General features: G+C 39.7%; 2 protein-coding genes across 2 annotated transcripts; both read left to right on the top strand.

Moving 5' to 3' along the window:
- Positions 1-1,069: 1,069 nt before the first annotated feature.
- rpl34 (ribosomal protein L34) lies at positions 1,070-7,013 on the top strand. Its single transcript, XM_006629730.3, has 4 exons — positions 1,070-1,176; positions 2,156-2,255; positions 5,284-5,387; positions 6,884-7,013. Exons 1-4 carry the CDS (start codon positions 1,112-1,114, stop codon positions 6,966-6,968), a joined length of 354 nt encoding a protein of 117 aa, XP_006629793.1. The 5' UTR covers positions 1,070-1,111; the 3' UTR covers positions 6,969-7,013.
- A 3,583-nt stretch (positions 7,014-10,596) lies between these two features.
- On the top strand, positions 10,597-13,247 carry ostc (oligosaccharyltransferase complex subunit). Its single transcript, XM_006629728.3, has 4 exons — positions 10,597-10,861; positions 11,435-11,528; positions 12,212-12,409; positions 12,615-13,247. Exons 1-4 carry the CDS (start codon positions 10,723-10,725, stop codon positions 12,631-12,633), a joined length of 450 nt encoding a protein of 149 aa, XP_006629791.1. The 5' UTR covers positions 10,597-10,722; the 3' UTR covers positions 12,634-13,247.
- The last annotated feature ends 7,336 nt before the right edge of the window (positions 13,248-20,583 follow it).

Genomic DNA, 20,583 nt, shown 5'->3' with positions numbered 1-20,583 from the left:
TCCCAATTAAATGTCATGTTACATGAGAAGAATGTGGTAGAGTTTTAACGAGTAATGAGTACCAAAATGTGCAATTTAAGGAAACAGTAAAGCATAACATCTTAGGACAAACTATCAGTAATGAAACTGAACATGCCCAAACTGAGAATCCACTTGATAAATTACCACCTGCATGGTGTGTTTGACAGATGATGATATCACACCTTGTGCCTAACTTTACTGGTTGCTGAATAACAAGCTCATAGCTGTCACTTATTCTCTAAGTTACATTTTTTATTTCACATTTTTCTACCTTCTCTTAAACGTTTTTTGACTGTTTTTAAAGAGGAAATTATATGCTACTAGATGCAACACAGCAAATTCATAAACCTTAAAATATAACGTGTCACCTTTTAAACGTTTTAAAAACGACTATTTTATTCGGCTTGCATTCGGTTGTTTTTGATCTACAGTATGTGGCCGAGTCATGCAAAAACTGAAAAAGCGAGCACTACTGTATTTAAGTACGAAGCACATTACGTAATGTCCCGTGTTGCCGTACAACATGTCCACCTCCGTGGTGCAGATCCTTTTCCGGTTCAGAAGAACTTCAACTTTCACCCCATCTTTCCCTCTTTCTTTTCCGGTTGCGCTGCCATCAGGTATGGTGGTTTGTGTCTCGTCGTGAAAATACTTTTAGGAATCTATGTTAATCTGCTGTCAGGATTGTTTTATATATACCTCTTTTTGCGAAATACATACCTGCTAAGGCTTTAAATAAGGTTTTGTGTTATATCTGTAGGGTCAAGTATTAGTTTTAAATAAAACCCGGACTCATCCAAAAAGACCTTTCTGGTCTCAGTAGAAGGCCTTAGGAAACATTCTGTATTTTTATTTCTTATGGGATTATATGGTTTGTTTCGTAAATTGATATAATTTTTGCTACCTTGATTTATGAAGTAGTTCGCTAGTTTTGAACTTGTAGTCGCAGAAAAAAATAGTTTAGATGACGAGATATCTGGTGTTCATGTCCCGTGTAGTTGTACAGACTTCATTTAAAATGAGTGGGATGCACTTCCCTGTTTTTTTTAATGAAACTAAAATTATTTATTTTTATCTCTTCAGGATAAACATGGTTCAGCGTCTTACGTACCGCCGTAGGCTGTCCTACAATACAGCCTCTAACAAAACAAGGCTGTAAGTGTGTTTTATATATTTATATAATATGTATTTAAAATCTAACGGTGTTCACAATTAGTCGTATTATGCTGGACATAGACTACATAAGACAAGACGGATATCTTAAATGTGTATGTCTAGTTTGAATGAGAGAAAGACTTCTGTTGATGATGAAGTACCATTAAGTAATGGTTGAAACTTAAGTAGAAACATGCCAGTCCCTTACGAATGCTTCGTGCGTTCGTCTGATTAGTTAACGACCAACTACACATTATAGCTAGTATGTAACTTGATGGATTTGTGGAATTCTAATACATTTTACATAGAGAATTATTTTTTGGGCACCTATGTTTCTACACGGCTATCAAGTCTTTTGGTGGGGCCCAGTGTTAGTTAAGTCTGTACAATTTGGTATTAGTGTTTGAGTTCAATCCTTTGGCACGACAGAGTTACTGCCTTGCAGCACTTCGAGTTCTGGGTTTGACTCCAGACTGGATGCCTTCACCGGGGTGTTTGCAAGCTCAGTGTATTTGTGTGGGTCGTCTTAGGTTGTTCCCATCTCCTGCCCCAGTAGAGAGGCATGCTGTGCAGGTTAACTGGCATCTTTAGATATCCCCCTGTATGTGTGTGGGTCGCTCCAGGGAACTGGCATCCCAAACAGAGTGTAGAGCATACCTTGCACCCGTTGTCTTCTGTGCAGTTTCCGCTCTCTAAGGGTGATGTGGTCAATCAAAATGGAATTTAACTATGGCGCTTGAGGCATCTGATATGGATTTATTTTTCACTTCAATTCAGACGTTTTCTTATGTTATTGAAGAATTTGCTAACTTGGGATTGAAAAGTAAATCAAAGATGTCTTGCAGCTGAGTGTACGGTATGAGCCCAAATCAGGAGACAGGAGCCCTTCGAGACCAGAGCTGACAATCTGTAACCTAGCACAGTGACATTGATTATAGTGTTGAACACGTGGAATCACTGAAATTTCCTCCTTTGACAGGTCTCGAACCCCTGGTAACCGCATCGTGTACCTGTATACCAAGAAGGTGGGCAAAGCACCCAAGTCTGCCTGTGGCATCTGCCCTGGAAGACTGCGTGGAGTAAGTATACCAGACGCATTCTTACATAGTTACCGTTTTCATACGTCTTTCAAGTGCACAGTGAAATCCTCTGCATTTTTAAGGCATTTCAGCTTTGTGAGAAATTATTTGCCGAGTAAAATGTCACGCGTTTGTGTAATGTATGGTTTTCCGTTGGTAATTGTTGGGAGAAATGGTTTTATTTTTCAAATTGCTAATTTCGGTAGACTGCACCAGCCAAGGTGCGATGAAAACCACACAGCTGTCTTGGGAAATTGGTGTAGCCAGACAGTTGCGTCTTTTGGTAGAAGCAGTCCAGAGCTCAAATATCCAAGTAGTTGTCAGATTTTAGTTAGAAACAGCATTCTGTTACCTGACAGGTGTTTGGACAGATGTTTAGGGCTTTCTTAGCTGTTTTTAACCCACTTCATTCCTACTGGTGCTGAATCAATTGTGCGTAACCCTGAGGAGCTCTTGACCAGGCGCAGCGCTTACATTTGTAATAGAGGGTACAGGATGTAGGATTTTTACCTCACTAGAACCCTTTACTGAGTGAACCACCCAGATGCCTAATTTACAGTTGTGTAGCCGGAACTGATTTATAGCCTTTTGATTTAGAATTTTCGGGTTAAGGTCTGGGTCCAGTGCAAAGGTTTGTTTAAAATATTCCATAATCTAAAAAGATTTGGAATAAATGCTGATGTATTGATATCACACTTGTGATTGAAAGCAGCTCTCCAAAGAATACAGAAACTTGCACACAGGATAGGCTGATAATCTCGTCATTGTAGATTGTTTGCAGAGACAACTGGTAATGGTTGGTTGATAATGTGTTTGATTTGATATATATTAATTATTGGTTTTAGTTTTAGAAATGTTTACAGGTAGTTTTTGAAAAATGACCGTTTGAAATGATAAACTGAAGAAATGGCAGATTTGAGTTGATGCTTCAAGCTGACGGTTATACTTTGTTTGATGGTCTAATTCAGTGGTTCTCAAACTTTTTGGACCAAGTACCACCCCTGATCAAACCAAAGCATCCAGGTACTACCTACAAGTCATCATCTCATAGGAACCCCAGAAAATCTCAATGACCAACATGAGTGCTTGTACACACACACACACAATAAATATTATAATAAACTTTATTTGATATAGTGCTTTTTAAGGTGGCTTCTCAATGAACTTTACAGAAAAAAAACAGGAACAACAACAATTAAAAATAATATAAAAAGCACCATTTCAGTGAGAGGGGTGAGCCTGTGTAGTCAAGCAAAGCAGATGTGAGTTCATCGGTTGAGCTTTGATACAATTCACAGCAGAGTCTAATAGGTTTTAAATCGTCAGGCATTTTCTTGACTGCCAAGGCCTTGCAGTGGATACTGCAGTGCGTCCACTTCATATCTGGAGCAACCTCTCTAATTCGTGCAACTACACCGCTGTATCGGCTTGTCATCGCTCTAGCACCGTCTGTACAAATTCCGACGCATTTTATCCAGTTGATGCCATTCTCTTCGATAAATTCATTCAGAAACTGAAATATGTGCTCTCCTGTAGTTCCTGTTGGTAGCGGCTTACAGAACAGAAAGGCCTTGTGGGACATACCCTCAAACTTGTATCTAGTGTAAATTGGCCAAATCAAACACATTCACAGACTCATCTAATTGCAGTGAAAAGCATCTGCTCGTCTTAACGCGTTCTAACAGTGTACTTTTGACATCATCCGCCATATCAATAATTCTACGAGTGACCGTGTCTTTCAGAGGGGCCAGCAGGTCGAGCTGTTTAGCAGCCTTTTCTCCACACAATACGTGTCGGCTCTTTTTGCCAAGGGTAAACAAAGTTCTTCACAAGTAGTGTGAGGCTTACCTGCTTTAGCAATCCGCAGGCTTGCATTTTTCCCCGTTTCTGTTTCAGAAGTTCGTCTCGGAAGTTAAAAGAAGTTTTTATGTAATGTGCATGGGAGCGAAACACAGAGACACTGTGTATTTTTTTCAAATTAACCTGGAACAGAATTTAAATATTTTTCTGTTATCATGCTTTGTGTTTTCACAAGATTGCCAGTGTTCCTTAACTATGCACATTCTCCTACCTCCCTATTTGCTGAGGATAACTTTTTTTAAATACAATTGGTCACTTACGTTCGTAGTATGTATTTCTATGCTATCCTGTGCTTAAAAGGTTGGCATTGCTCCAAAATCATGCACATTCTCTTACCTTCCTATTTGCTGGAGATAACTTTTTAAAATACAATTGGTCACTTGCGGTTGTAGCACGCATTCCTATAGAATGGTATAGAATTACATAGTAGCTCTTGTGTCCACTCAAGTATTAGCGCACACTGTATTGTAGTACGTAGGCTGCGTATTGGACACGCATTAAAATAGAAAATATGAAAACCCTTCCTGATTTTTCAGTGCACACAAATTTCCTGGCGGTGCTCTGTGGACCACAAGTAGTAGGCATACCATAGTGTGAGAACCACTGGTCTAATTCTTTTGTTTGTAAAATTGTTTTAAGGACTTTGGTTATTGAATGAAAGTGGTCAGCATGCTTCAATTTTTAACAATTTCTCTAGTTTCCAGACTTTAATCCTTAACTTTATTTTGCTTTTTAGACTGTATTATTGACCATTTTGTATTTGTCCTTTATATAATATATTAAGTGGTGTTTGTGAATTGGGAAATCTTCCAAGAAATGCATGTTAATAAAATGTAAACAATTACAGTTTGTGTTGAGAGTACTGATATGATAGGTGATGCATTTGTAGATAAAATCCCTGTATGTAAGTGCTACGAGGAACACTCACTTTTAAAATGTTACAGAATTGAACATGAACATTTCAAAGTGTTTTTTCTTGAGTATAGCAGTAATACTGCTCCTTTTGATCACAGTCTTTACCTTGGTGCTGGTTTGTATTTTGCCTTGGGTGTGCAGTTTGAAGCTTGTATCTGTTAAGTTAAATAGTAGGTTTACAACTGATTTCAATTTCTGCAGGCTTTTCCATTTACTGTAATTCTTATGTAGAATTTGCTTTTCCTTCTTTTAGGTACGTGCTGTTAGACCTCAGGTTCTGATGAGGCTCTCAAAGACCAAGAAGCATGTCAGCAGAGCTTATGGTGGTTCCATGTGTGCAAAATGTGTGCGTGACAGGTAAGGTGATAGGAGTGTTTGCTTCTGTTAACGTTTTTGTGTTGATCTGAAAATTGAGCATTTTTAATGTAGTGACAAGCCTACAAGCTGATATGTTCTCACACTTGGGCTGGAGTTCAAAGTATTATAGTATTAAGTATAGGGCTGGGCGATATGGCCAAAAACATTGTCACGATAAAAATGTTCATATCAGTCGATATCGATAATTATCACGATAAATGTCAAATCATAATTTCTTTCAAGTTTAAGGCAGATTTTTTCTTGTGAGTGAAAGTTGAAGAAACCAGACAGTTAATTGGTAAAATAAATTTTTTATTTTAAGAACACAGCAAACACTTGCCAAACAGCAGAAACATTAAACAAATCTGTTAGCTGCCTGGTCTGCAACATATACGCGCACTCGCTCAGTATTTTGTGGGCATGCGCATATCATAAACATATATATCGAACGTTTATCGAACTTTTGTTAAAATTATATCGAGGTAAATTATATCGCGGTAATTATCGTTATTGAATTATCGCCCAGCTCTAATTCAGTATTAAAGTGATCAGTAAGTGTAGTCTCATGCAAATGCATAGCATCTGGTATTTTAAAGGAAATTGGTTACCCTTTAGAATTAAACTGGTGGTATTGTAAATTGAAAGCTTTTATTTTAATAAGAATGAGAAACCTTGTAAAGACTATAGTTTTGAATACTTGTCCTAACTTCAGAACACCTCTGTAAAATACCTTTTTTGGATGTTTCACATAGGAACACTTCTTTTGTAAAATTGTAATTTGTGTATTGTTTACTTAATGATCATTAAAGTTTAATTTCATACAGGTCTGTCTTAAGTAGCTCTGGCAGTTTTGTGTAATGTGGTCTTTACAGGGGACAATTCAGAAGCCATTAGTGCTGTTTTATGGAATGATTTAGAATCTATAAAAAGTCTGTCAATACTTGTCCCCTCTTGACTTAATGATAGATAGCTTGTCTGCTGTGATCATAATCTATCTCTTTAGCGAAAGCTGTAGTTCACAGAAATATTCCTGGGTAGCCAGTCCAGTGACATATCCTAATTGTTTCACACTTGCAACATTTTATTGTTAATGAATGACTAGACAGCAGATGTGGGACATAAGTTAAAAGTTAAAAGATCTGGAAATTCCTATCCTTTTAAAAAACCTTATTATTTATTCCATTGTATTCACATTCATTAAAATTTGATATCTGTGATAGGTTATTCTCAAGAGTTCGGGATTGAAAAGCATGACCCTATTAAACCCACTGCTGAATACAAGATTTAGTCTTTTCCAGTTTGTAAAAATGCCTAATTTAATATAGAAGTTTTAGTTTTTCTTGGTGTGGTTGTGTTCTGTAGGAAAGCTGCTGCTACAATTAAATGAAGTGTTAAAATTTCTCTTTGTCAAGGACGTTTAATATGTTCACTAAAGCCGTCAATAATTGAAACCATGTATAAATCCTAATTTAACTATTTGTGTTCTATTTCCACAGAATCAAACGTGCTTTCTTAATTGAGGAGCAGAAGATTGTTGTCAAAGTGCTGAAGGCACAGGCACAGAGCCAGAAGTCAAAGTAAATGTCTGTATTTGTAATGCCACAATAAATAACTTTAAAAAAATAACCATGTAGTCCTTCTGTTGTCATTGTTTTTTTTGTGGTTGGAATGTGCAGTATAGTATGAATTCTTTGTAAGCTATTTATGTTTTTTGTAGGTGATACTATGTTTTTAATTCAATGACTTACAGTTAAGGGGGTAATTCTTTAATACGCTCTGACACCATTAAACAGGTCTCTATCTTTGGGCCTGGAAGAGCCTTATTTATGCCACTCAAGAAACGGCTTTCTGACTGACATCTTGTTCTGGATTGAAATTAAGTTGATTTCGGTTCATGGGCATTTGAAGTCCAACTTAATTGCAATTAGATCAATAATTGATCACATTTACATTGTTGTACGTCTTGGAACTTGGCTTTAATGGTTGCCTGAAAATTTTGGAAAGTTCCCCAGGACGAGGCCAGACGTCTTCTGATAAGCTGCGTTAATGCTCTTTATGGTAAAGAATGGCCATGTTGTTCAGGTGCAAGATAAAATTTTTAAATCTGCATCTGTTGATATGGGGTCATGTTAATAGTTTAAATACAATTGTTATAAAACCAACTAATGGCTCTTTGGCCCTGTGTGGTGTTTTTAAGATAGTTACAAACTATAGAAAGTGGTAAAGTAAATTTATGAAGTGTTAGGCAAAAGTTTAACAGGTGAGAAATAATTATAATTCCTTAAATTTGCATAGAGCTTTCCTGGACACCCCACTTGGCATTTCTGCAGGTAATGAGTACTTCCCACCACAACCAGTGTGTAGCACCACCTGGGTAATGCAACGGCAGTTGAAGTACACCAGTACTCTCGCTACACATCAGCTATCGGAGGGGTGGAGAAAGAGTACTGACACCTTTTCATAGTTGGGGATTATTAGGAGGCCAGGACACTGCGGTTAACGCATTCTATTTTTGAGAAACACCTTGGGATTTTGATCACGGAGGGTCAGAACTTCGGTTTTACATCTCATCCGAAGGACGGTGCTTTTTTAAAGTATAGTGTCCCCATCAATTTACAGAGCAATTAGGACCCAAATAGACCACAGGGTGAACACTCCCTACTTGTCCCATTAACGCCTCTTTCAGCAGCAACCTTACCTTTCCGAGGAGGTCTCACATTTGGCCACAAACTATCAAAATTGGCTAGATGGGCCATTGTAAGCTTCAGAGGAACAAGTAAATAATAATAATTGCTTACACTCAAAGCACTTTACAGATAATGGGGACTCCCCTCCACCACCACCAATGTGCAGCACCCACCTGGATGATGTGACAGCAGCCGTAGTGCGCCAGAATGCTCACCACACATCAGCTATTGGTGGGGAGGGGAGCAGAGTAATGTAGCCAATTCATAGAGGGGGGATTATTAGGAGGTCATGGGAAATTTGGCCAGGACACCGGGGTACACCCCTACTCTTTTCGAGAAACACCCTGGGATTTTTAATGACCACAGAGAGTCAGGACCTCAATTTTACATCTCATCCGAAGGATGGCGCCTGTTTACAGTATAGTGTCCCCATCACTATACTGGGGCATTAGGACCCACATGGACCGCAGGGTGAGCACCCTCTAACACCTCTTCCAGCAGCAACCTTAGTTTTTCCCAGGAGGTCTCCCAACCAGGTACTGACCAGGCTCACACCTGCTTAGCTTCAATGGGCTGCCAGCTGTGAGTTGCAGGGTGATATGGCTGCTGGCTAAAGGTTTCAAAAAAAGCAACATTTGGGCTTTGAAGCTGTGTTTCATTTCTTCTCTTTTCAGCATGGAATAAACCTTTACTTGTTCCTTTGCAGCCTATGCATACTGATGCAGCTACCCACCTGAACTATATTTGTAACCTTTATGTTTATAAATAATGAAGGAAAACTAATAAATAAAATCAGCCTGTTGTGAGCTGGGCGGTGATAATATCTGCTGGAAATGGCACGTGAGTTTTTTTGTGGCATAGCTCTGGTGAAAGTAATACATCTGTTCAACATGATAGGATATACAAATATTAATAAAACAAGACAATCTATACAACATACTGTACAATGTTGCACAACAAATGCCAGTTACACAACAACAAGTGCCAGTCAGTGTGTTTTATAGTCCTACTGTATGTTCTACAGACCTAGAAACCCAGTGCTCTAATCCTGTAATCTGAAATCACTATACAACACCGTAACAGGCCAAAAAGAGAACAACTCTGGGTCCTTATTAAATATGACTAATCCTAATCTAAAAGAATACAACTGAAATCTAAATCGATCTTCCTACAAAGTGGATGCCCAAAAGTGAATGGGAATCAATATCTCTATTCTAAAGATATATCACCATTCCACAACAAAGCAAATATGAATTTCTTAAGTTCTAATAATAATAATGTTCAGATCACTTAGCTGGAATTTCATCTCCAGGACTGATCAGAACACGGTTCTCTCACATGGAGCAAGCTTGCATCTCCCATTTCTCTCTCCTTTGCTTTCTCTTTCTTGTCTTTCTTGGTGGCAAATTTAAAGTTATGGATTTGATATTACTAGAGAGAAAAATAAGATAAAACGCTATTGAAGAGGTTTCAAAGCACATTCTAACAAATGTATTTCATTTTACCAAATATTATAAAATATTTGCCTTGGTAAAAAGCATGCTTTATATTCGGTTACTCTTGTTAGAATGTTCTAAATATATTTAATGTACATCCTTTTACATAATGTTGTCTTGTTTTGTCTAGCATCAGTAAAGAGCCTAAAGTGGTTTCAGAAAATTTAGGTAAGGACAGGAGGTGACCCAGTCTTATAAGATTAAAAACTAGTGACTTCCGCAGTCTACTCGAGTGTAAATCCTCAAGCATATTTTTCCTTTCAGTTATGTAAGAATTCTAACATTAATACGGGTGAGGGTGTGAGCTTTTGTCTCCAACCAAGGTTCACACCTAGTGGTAATAATAGAAATTCCATAGGTACCTTTTTGTCACCTATCGTAAATCCCAATCAACATTAAATACACGTAACTTCACTGATGCTTTCAAAAAAGTACCAGTAAAAAAACAAGACGCATCGAACACATAACCGCGTAATTGTGCACAAATAAATGAACTGAAAGCTCTAGAAACTAGGAAAGAATTATTTACGTACTTAGATTACTTAAGCGTGCAACTACAGTCAGCACTTCTGAAAAGTTGCATAGTAATGCAGCACTGCATTATTAATCTTAAATCACCCGTTAAGTCATTTAATGTATGAATATTTCACCATTTCCGTTGTCCCTGAAAAAAAGTAGTACTTAATATACTTGAGCACGGTTAACATTTCTCTGAAACTACATTTCCCAGAGTTATTTTAGTTTGGACACCATTCCGGCTCAAATATGATCTGCAATTAAAGTATATACCACGTAGTAACATTTGGAGCCATCATGGCAGACTACAAATTGTTTCAGTCTCGCCACGTCAACCACAAGAGGTCATATAAGGTGTTTAAAACTGGAATGGGATAATCAACTCTATTTTTTATATTTAGCTTAACAACGAGCTCAGTGTATTTTAATTAATTCAATGAAATATGAACTCCAGTATCCCTGTAAATTACTTTATTTAAGTATTTATTATTTATATTTTACTGGTCTTCCAGGACTTGTACTTCCGGGACACGTCTGGGTTTGCTTTGCAGCTTCGCGGAGTGGTGTATTGGAGTTCAAGACAGAGCTGATTTCTACATTTTAAAGTATTTTTAACTGTAACTGTTTGGAAGCAGAATGGAGACTCTTTATGGTCTTCCGTTTACTGTACTGGAGTGTCCGAATATAAAACTAAAAAAGCCTTCATGGCTGCATATGCCTTCAGCAATGACTGTCTATGCATTAGTAATTGTTTCGTACTTTCTTATCACGGGAGGTAAGCGTCAATTTAAATTGGTAAAAAATGAATGGAAAATGTATTTTATGTTAATGGGTGAAAGGTATACTGTGTTTGAAAACGTGATGTAAATAAAATTTGCAATTTTGATTAATACTGCTGATTTAGGTATAAATATAGTAAAGGCCTATATTTGTAATAGACTTTTATTGAAACGCTCTAGGGAAGTAACATTATTCTCTGCATTTTTGGAAAACGCTACAGTATTCTATATTAAAATATTTGTGTTGTGCACAACGCCACTATGTTTCTTTGGAAAAAGCTCTGCAGTGTAGTCAACATCGGGCTTGTGTAAATCTTGAGAGGTGTTGAAAAACTTTACTTTCGAGACTGGACAGTTTCTGACACCTGACATGCACTCTTTACTTATAAAAGTTCCCCCGACGCCTTGAGTGTTGTCGAACTCCATAGGAGATGAATATATTGAGCTCTGCTTTTTCCATATTTTGCTTCTACACTTAATGAAATCCATTGCCTTTGTGAAAACACGTTACACGGTTTTGCAAGAAAAGTTATTTTCTTGTGATTGATATCTGTTTAATTTTTGTACAGGCATAATCTATGATGTCATTGTCGAACCTCCCAGTGTAGGATCCATGACAGATGAACATGGCCATCAGAGGCCAGTAGCCTTTCTGGCGTACAGGTAATGGCCTTCTGTTTATGGCGGAGATATTGTTTACATTATAACTGTAACATAATTAATGGTTAGCTATATTTTATCTGTAATACATAAAATGTGCCAATGCTTGTCTATGACTGCAGAAAAACCTGACCATACTTTTGCTTCAATGTAACAGATACTTCTGTAAAAACCTCACAACCCCTTTGTTGTAACATAACTGACTAATATTTTTATATAATTTTTGTAATGGTGGTCATGAACATATTTCAGTCCAAAAGAAATCTCAGCATTTTGGAACTGTGATATTATTGTTTTTAGTAATGTTGAATGTTCCACTACAAAAATCATATATTTCAGCCTCTTGTCAATAATGAGGTCATATCCAGTAATGGCTTATGTATGAAATGCTTTCTTGACTTTTCTTATGAATAGAGACTTCTGTAAAAACCTCGTTTTACATTAAACTAGATGTCTAGGTTTCTTTGCAACATTCTTTGGAATACAAAACATTAATTATTGTGCCAGGCGCAGGACATCAATGTAAATGAGTATGTTCACAAAAGTCTGGTTATGAAACTAATGAACTTTTACTTTAAACTTTCCCATTGAAAGTATCTTAAACGAAGTTTTGTCTTGGTATTGGATACCAAAGGTTTTGCAGGAACCTTATCTATATTCACAATTGATTTCCATTTTCTTTTTAGAGTTAACGGGCAGTATATCATGGAAGGTTTAGCTTCCAGTTTTCTGTTCACCATGGGAGGTCTGGGCTTTATTATCCTGGATCGTTCCAATGCTCCAAACATTCCAAAACTCAACCGATTCCTGCTGCTCTTCATTGGATTCGTTAGTGTCCTGCTCAGCTTCTTCATGGCAAGAGTTTTCATGAGAATGAAACTTCCGTAAGTTCCTTTTTTACTTTTGTTAATGTATCCTTATGGAGCAAAGCCATCAGCACTGTTGTCTTCTCACTTCAATCAAATCATGCTTTGCATTTATGGATATATTAATGATTTCAGGGTATTCCACATTGTGTTAAATCATTTTGAACATTTTGTGAAAGCTATTTCATTTCTCATTTGACCTTTTTTTATTTTTCATCCGCAGTGGATACCTTATGGGGTAAAGATGCACCGGGTTAAAGGATCGGGAGTGAGTCTGTTGCAAGGATTTGAATCATCATAAAGACATTGGTGCAAAGTGCAAAATCCCTGAAAGAGAGGCGAAGGACTACCTGACCAACCTGTTGGGAACACTGCATTTAATTCGAAGCGGTCTGATCAAACTTGATTTAAGCTATATTTTTGGTAATTGTCAATACACTAAATGCCCTTGTAATGTTAATTGTTGCAATGTGCCAATAAATAATCAGGTTGCATTTTGTAATGAGTTAAAAGTCCCACACTTTTGAAGTTTAGAAGAATACAATAAAGTAGCACAAAATAAGTTTGTAAATGCATTATTTCACGTTATAAATTAACTAGGCTGTTTATGTTAAGTGAAACTCATAAGGACAATGGGTTTAATTTCCTACCACAATCATGTTCAAGCTAAAATAAGTATAATTGCAGTGGAGCTTGGCACATTGTTTGTAATATTCTTTGTTTTCTTAAAGAATGCAATGAAATCCTTTAGGTAAAGGTCTCACTCGGTCTCCTGAGATGTCTACTGTGGTGTTCAGATTGTTTTGCTATTGTAAATTTGTTTTCTAAAAAGAAACAAATAAATGTTTGTACTTTATGGAATTTGTCCAGATTTATCAAATACCTGTGCCTTGGCTTTGAACAGTTTTACCATGGGAAAGCTAGAGTAAGTGATTATTTTAGCTAAACAGTTATTCAAGGAGTACCGCATATCCATACTGTTAAGAGCAAAAGAAATATAAATGAAATATTTGCCTCTTTGTCTTTAAGAAAGCAATAGGGTTGGAATGTAAAATGGGGAAAGTAAACAAATTATTCAAGGAAATGTTCATGTGTTGCAAATACACCAGTTATTCTGTTCCAGCATTCTGTAAACAAAGATTGGCAAACAACACATCAATTTTCTGTTTAACAAGCTGTGCTCAGGTCTCGGATGGTTTTTATTTGGGTTGATTCCTTAAAACCCTGATTCCTTAAACTCAATTTGAAACACAGACCAATTATCAATTGTGGACTGCAGTTTCCTTTTAGTTTTTGCACACTTGTTTAAGAAGATTTGATCATTATTTGATGTCTTCCTTATTTAAACCTTTTTTTTCTTTCAAAATTTAGTCTACAACTAAAAGTACAAGTACTTACAAATACTTCATATTTCTTGGAAACAGTGTGTGAGGGGAACCGTGTGTTCACGGAAAGTGTGTGTGGGAGTTGTCCCTAAGGTGAATATAGAACTGGTCTGTGGAGATTCTAAATGCTAATGAACATGGCACATTTTTATTAGTGGTTTATATAAAACCTGTTAAAAGTGGTATTCTTAAAATACAGAATAATTTCTTATTAAAAGTTATTGTGAGAGATAATACCCCTGCTGTTGCAGTTCAGTTACTTTCTCCCTAGGATAAGTAAGGGACTTCTCAAAGTTTAAGCACCCTTCCAACAGCTCCCTCGCCACTCCAAGAGCAGAAATTAATAACTCTGCCCTGAAATAGTTTTCCACGTGCCCGCAGTGCTTGACAAGCAGATAGCGGAACCACAGTATCCTGGGCCATAACTCCACACTGACCTCGGCGACAGACCGGTGTTATATTTGTATTGTATTCTTTGTTGTCATTAATGCTTTAAAAAAAAGTGACACGTTGTTCGGACTTCCTGCTACTTCAGCGGAGTTACCGCTCTGGGCCAATCATCGCAGAGATTCGACGTCCTGCCGTAACCACAGCACACCTGTGGTCCAATCACCGCAGAGATCTCGGATGTCGGCTGAGCAACGCCACCATTGTCCAATCAGTGCAGAGATCTCAGCAGGAGGTGGGAGGGAAGCAGTTTTTGTCCAATCACACAGTGGGACATTACCGAATTGCGGTGGGAGGTTACACTTCCAAAGAATGTCCACCGGGCGGCGACAGAGATACACGAGTCTAGGAAGGTTAGATTTAGATCGCCCATCAATCTCAAACCTGTTGTGGGCAGAAAAAACATTATTTTATTTTATCCGAGTCTTAACATCACGTACATGGTGTTCATCATGTGCTCAGTCTTTTGTTGCTCTGTTAATTCTTTTTCTGTCTTGTTATACTGCAGTGTCTTTTATGTGCATATACCCTTAACTTATGTATTTTATTCTTTAACTTGTAATCATACTAAAAAAAGAAAAGACCCGCAGATGTTTCAGGGCGCGGGGCTCTATGGATGGGTCACATGTCGCTCACAGCACGGACAAAGCGGCTGGATGCTCTGCAGTCACCGTGTCGTGTTACAGTACGTAACTGAGCATCGGAGACCCATTGCAGTGAAATAGATCCTAATTAATAATAACAGGTGCCGCAGGTGTTGATTCTTGGCGACACCAGTCAGACCAACTGGGCTGGTGGAAAAGAGTGACGTCACCCCTGACAGGCGGCCGGCGGACTCGTGCTGATGACGTCTGAAAGAAGTCGCCCACGGCCTTATGGGAAATGTAGGTGTTATACAGTTAGCTATTCTGCATGTTTATTGTAGTAGTAGCAATAGTAATAATAAAAAAATGTGTTATCTATATTATGAACTTTCAAAATATTGAATAATGTTAAATTTCAATCCCAATGGAAATAATAAAAAATATTCTTTGTGATTGACATAATTATACAGGTTCAGGTGGGTAACTGCGTCGGTATACATAGGCTGCAAAGGAACAAGTAATAGGTTTATTCCAAGTTGAAAAGAGAAGAAATAAAACACAACGTTTCGGCCGTGGAGCCTTCTCCACCTTGGCAGTAAGCAAAGGTAATGTAGCGGGAGAACAAAAGCTGGGAGTGAGGAGGAGCGATGGGCGGGAGCAGGGGACTGAAAGAGAGGCCAATCAGGATGTGTGAAGTCAGGATAGGTGAAGAGAGGTGTGAAATGAAACCTCCAATGAATAGAGAGAATTTAGAAGAAAGGTAGTCTGTCATTAAGAGAAGGGGGAAGATGTGATCCTAGCTGCAGGATAATTTTGGTTTCTGTAGTCTTTCTGATGTATGAGTTCCGAAAACCATCTTTGAGAACACAGACGGAGAGATAAGAGTGGTCATGGCCGTCAGAGGTGAAATGAGAGACAATGGGCTTGGAGAGATCTTTAATCTTCACAGCCCTAACATGTTCTCTGAAGCGGTCTCTGAGTCTCCATCCTGTTTGTAGCAAATTGTTGTTCCAGTTTGTCCTTGTAATCCTTGTAATTCCTTTTAGCAGATCTTATTGCAGAATTGAGCTGGTTTCTGGCCTGTTTGTAGTGGTCCCTGTCACTATTTTTGTGAGCTGCTTCCTTTGCTTTTCGAAGGACTCTTAATTCCTTTGTGAACCATGGCTTTGCATTGTTGTATTGAACAATAATTTTTGTGGGAATACAAACCCCTTTTTTGGAAGCTAATATATGATGCTGCAGTGCCCGTAAGTTCACTAATGTTGCCACAAGCACTGTTAAGTCCAAACAATCAGCAGTAGTCCAAGTGTGCACAGATTTCTTGTTGGGTTTTGTTGTTTTAAGTTTTTGTTTATATGTAGGAAGTAATTGTAACATTGCGTATAGCACGGGACAAGAGCTTCTGATGAGAACCTGCCTCCTGCCATAGAATGAGAGGTGCTAAACAGGAATGCAAGTCTCTTCCGGTGAGGAGCCTCTGACACAACCCCAAATACTAGGTGTGCATAAAGAATCCTATTCCACAGTTGTGGTGTGAAATTGCCTCCAATCTTTGCACTATGTCCAGCAGCCATATCACCCTGCAACTTACAACTGGCAACCCACTGAAGCTAAGCAGGTGGGAGCCTGGTCAGTACCTGGATGGAAGACCTCCTGGGAAAAACTAAGGTTGCTGCTGGAAGAGGTGTTAGTGGGGCCAGCATGGGGTGCTCACTTTGCGGCCCATTTGGGTCCTAAGGCTTCATTACTCTGCTCTCCTCCCCACTGATAGCTGATGTGTGGTGAGCGTTCTGGTGCACTATGGCTGCCATTGCATCATACAGGTGGATGCTGCACATTGGTGGTGGTGGAGGGGAGTCCCCATTACCTGTAAAGCGCTTTGATTGGAGTGTTCAGAAAAGTGCTATATAAGTGTAAGCAATTATTATTATATGTGACTGATGGTCAAACAGAGGAGAGGGTAGAGATACCTTTATTATTATTATAAAATGATGGGTTTTGCTGGACTGCAGTCCCCTTGCACTCCACTTTGGATGTGCGGTGGTTTCTACACTGGAAAACTGTTTAAAAACTATTTTTTTAAATCCGTGGTCTACAGATTGTTCAATGGAATGGGTAGGACAAGTGAAGTGCCCCCTCTAATTGCCAACTAGTGGAATTAACCTGAAAAAAATATTCCTGAAACTGCGTTTGGCAGTGATGTGCCAATGGCTGCGCTTGGTGTTCATTTAGCAAAATTTCACATGCTTACGTTTTTTAAATTTAAATATAATAAGTAGTTCAGGTGGGTAGCTGCATCAGCATGCGTAGGCTGCGAAGGAACAAGCAATAGGTTTATTCCATGCTGAAAAAAAGAAGAAAGAGAACACAACGTTTCGGCCGTGGAGCCTTCTGTATGACACACCTGAAGAAGGCTCCACAGCCAAAACGTTGTGTTCTCTTTCTTCTTTTTTTCAGCATGGAATAAACCTATTACTTGTTCCCATATATTAAGTAGACTTTGTATAATAATAGTCAAGAAATTATGCCCCTAGTTTTTTTCAAGACTAACATATGAGCTAATGTTAAGTTAGTTTGTCATACAAGTGATCATGTTTCTCTCTCTGAAAATGACAGATTTGTGTTATTATTTTTGATATATAACACTGGGGGATTCTAACTGAAAAGTTAGAAGGTGGGATAGACTGCAGGTGTTCAGGCGCTGGTACCACAGCAGGTGAGTTAGTTCCCCAGCAGGGTCTAGTGGGCAAGTACTGCCTGCACTCTTGTGCCTCCTGTTGTCCAAGTCTAACTGTCCCCAGAGGTCACCCCTCTGAGGTTTGTGTGTGATTGAGAAGAGTGGAAAGTGAAACTGTGAGAGAACACAGTCAGAGCATGCAAACGCTACACAGACAGCACACAGTGGCACAGTGGTTAACATTGGGTTCGATTCCTGGGGTGCTGTCTGTTTGGAGTGTGTATGTTCTCCCCGTGTTGATATGCTGGAGACCCTGTGTGTTGTTCCCATCATTTCAAACGAGGTGCCGGTAATACAGGAAGTTTCTAAAGGTCACATTTTTAATGATGATTGTTAAATTTCTCCTTGTTTGGGTTAAACTAAGATGTTCCAAACAAGATGCCATCTGTCTGCAGTCAGAGCTCTCACTTTCCTGCCACTGGACCTCAATTTCACACAGTCCAGCCTGATTCCAATAACAGGTTCGGCTAGACATGACGATACTCTCACAATTTCACTTTACACTCCAGGTTTTTCTCTCACAGTCCGGATCCACTGGAAGCCTGGTCCGGTCCTGGTTTCCCCTTACACTCCAGATCCATTGAAAGTCTGATCCGGTCTGGGTTTTCCCCCGACACTCTGTGTAGGAGCCATGTGATGTTTTAATTTGGTTATACTCCTTCAAAAACAATCCTGTAAATATAATGATGTTCTACTATTTGAAAACCACATTGTTTTTTTTCTGTAAATTGTGCCTTTAAGACAGCCAATCACCAGAGAGGAAGTCAGAAAACGGTTTTGACATGCTTGTGTAGGTGCGTTTTCAGTTTACTCGAGTTATGAGGAATAGTTTTGGTATTCTGCAAAACTTCTCCTTTTCCTTGATTGTTACCGAAACCAAAGTGAATGCGAATAAAACAAGTTTAATTTTTAAACCTGGCAAAGTTTATTGTGGAGTCTAGATGGACATAGTCAGCCATAAGCTTGCCTTTCTTACAGTGGAATTTGGATACTACAACCTGGATCCATTGGAAGTCTGATCTGGTCCAGGTTTTCCCCTGACAGTCCAGATCCATTAGAAATCTGATCTGGTCCGGATTTTCCGAAGACAGTCCAGATCCATTAGAAAACTGATCCGGTCTGGGTTTTCCCCTGAGACTCTGGATCCATTAGAAATCTGATCCGGTCCGGGTTTTCCCCTGAGACTCCGGATCCATTAGAAAACTGATCCGGTCCAGATTTTCCACTTGAGTCCGGATCCAATGGAGATCTGATCAGGTCCGGGTTTTCCCCTGAGACTCCGGATCCATTAGAAATCTGATCCGGTCCGGGTTTTCCACTTGAGTCAGGATCCATTAGAAAACTGATCCGGTCCGGGTTTTCCAAAGACAGTCCGGATCCATTTGAAATCTGATCTGGTCCGGATTTTCCACTTGAGTCCGAATCCAATGGAGATCTGATCCGGTCCGGGCTTTCCATTTGAGTCCGGATCCATTAGAAAACTGATCCGGTCTGGGTTTTCCCCTGAGACTCCGGATCCATTAGAAATCTGATCCGGTCCGGGCTTTCCACTTGAGTCCGGATCCATTAGAAAACTGATCCGGTCCGGATTTTCCACTTGAGTCCGGATCCAATGGAGATCTGATCCGGTCCGGGTTTTCCACTTGAGTCCGGATCCATCAGAAAACTGATCCGGTCCAGGTTTTCCCCTGAGACTCCGGATCCATTAGAAATCTGATCCGGTCCGGGTTTTCCACTTGAGTCCGGATCCATTTGAAATCTGATCCGGTCCGGGTTTTCCCTAGACAGTCCGGATCCATTAGAAAACTGATCCGGTCTGGGTTTTCAAAAGACAGTCCGGATCCATTTGAAATCTGATCCGGTCCGGGTTTTCCACTTGAGTCCGGATCCATTAGAAAACTGATCCGGTCCGGATTTTCCACTTGAGTCCGGATCCATCAGAAAACTGATCCGGTCCGGGTTTTCCCCTGAGACTCCGGATCCATTAGAAATCTGATCCGGTCCGGGTTTTCCACTTGAGCCCGGATCCATTAGAAATCTGATCCGGTCCAGGTTTTCCCTAGACAGTCCGGATCCATTAGAAAACTGATCCGGTCCGGGTTTTCCAAAGACAGTCCGGATCCATTAGAAATCTGATCCGGTCCGGGTTTTCCACTTGAGTCAGGATCCATTTGAAATCTGATCCGGTCCGGGTTTTCCCTAGACAGTCCGGATCCATTAGAAAACTGATCCGGTCCGGATTTTCCCCTGAGACTCCGGATCCATTAGAAATCTGATCCGGTCCGGGTTTTCCACTTGAGTCCGGATCCATCAGAAAACTGATCCGGTCCGGGTTTTCCACTTGAGTCTGGATCCAATGGAGATCTGATCCGGTCCGATTTTCCCCTGAGACTCCGGATCCATTTGAAATCTGATCCGGTCCGGGTTTTCCCTAGACAGTCCGGATCCATTAGAAAACTGATCCGGTCCGGGTTTTCCACTTGAGCCCGGATCCATTTGAAATCTGATCCGGTCCAGGTTTTCCCTAGACAGTCCGGATCCATTAGAAAACTGATCCGGTCCGGGTTTTCCAAAGACAGTCTGGATCCATTTGAAATCTGATCCGGTCCGGGTTTTCCACTTGAGTCCGGATCCATCAGAAAACTGATCCGGTCCGGGTTTTCCACTTGAGTCCGGATCCATTTGAAATCTGATCCGGTCCGGGTTTTCCACTTGAGTCCGGATCCATTTGAAATCTGATCCGGTCCGGATTTTCCACTTGAGTCCGAATCCGATGGAGATCTGATCCGGTCCGGGCTTTCCATTTGAGTCCGGATCCATTAGAAAACTGATCCGGTCCGGGTTTTCCCCTGAGACTCCGGAACCACTAGAAATCTGATCCGGTCTGGGCTTTCCACTTGAGTCCGAATCCGATGGAGATCTGATCCGGTCCGGGCTTTCCATTTGAGTCCGGATCCATTAGAAAACTGATCCGGTCCGGGTTTTCCCCTGAGACTCCGGAACCACTAGAAATCTGATCCGGTCTGGGCTTTCCACTTG

The sequence above is a fragment of the Lepisosteus oculatus genome, chromosome 1, assembly GCF_040954835.1.
Source record: "Lepisosteus oculatus isolate fLepOcu1 chromosome 1, fLepOcu1.hap2, whole genome shotgun sequence".
NCBI classification, from domain to species: Eukaryota; Metazoa; Chordata; class Actinopteri; order Semionotiformes; family Lepisosteidae; genus Lepisosteus; species Lepisosteus oculatus.
This window is presented reverse-complemented; position numbering and strand designations above follow the sequence as displayed.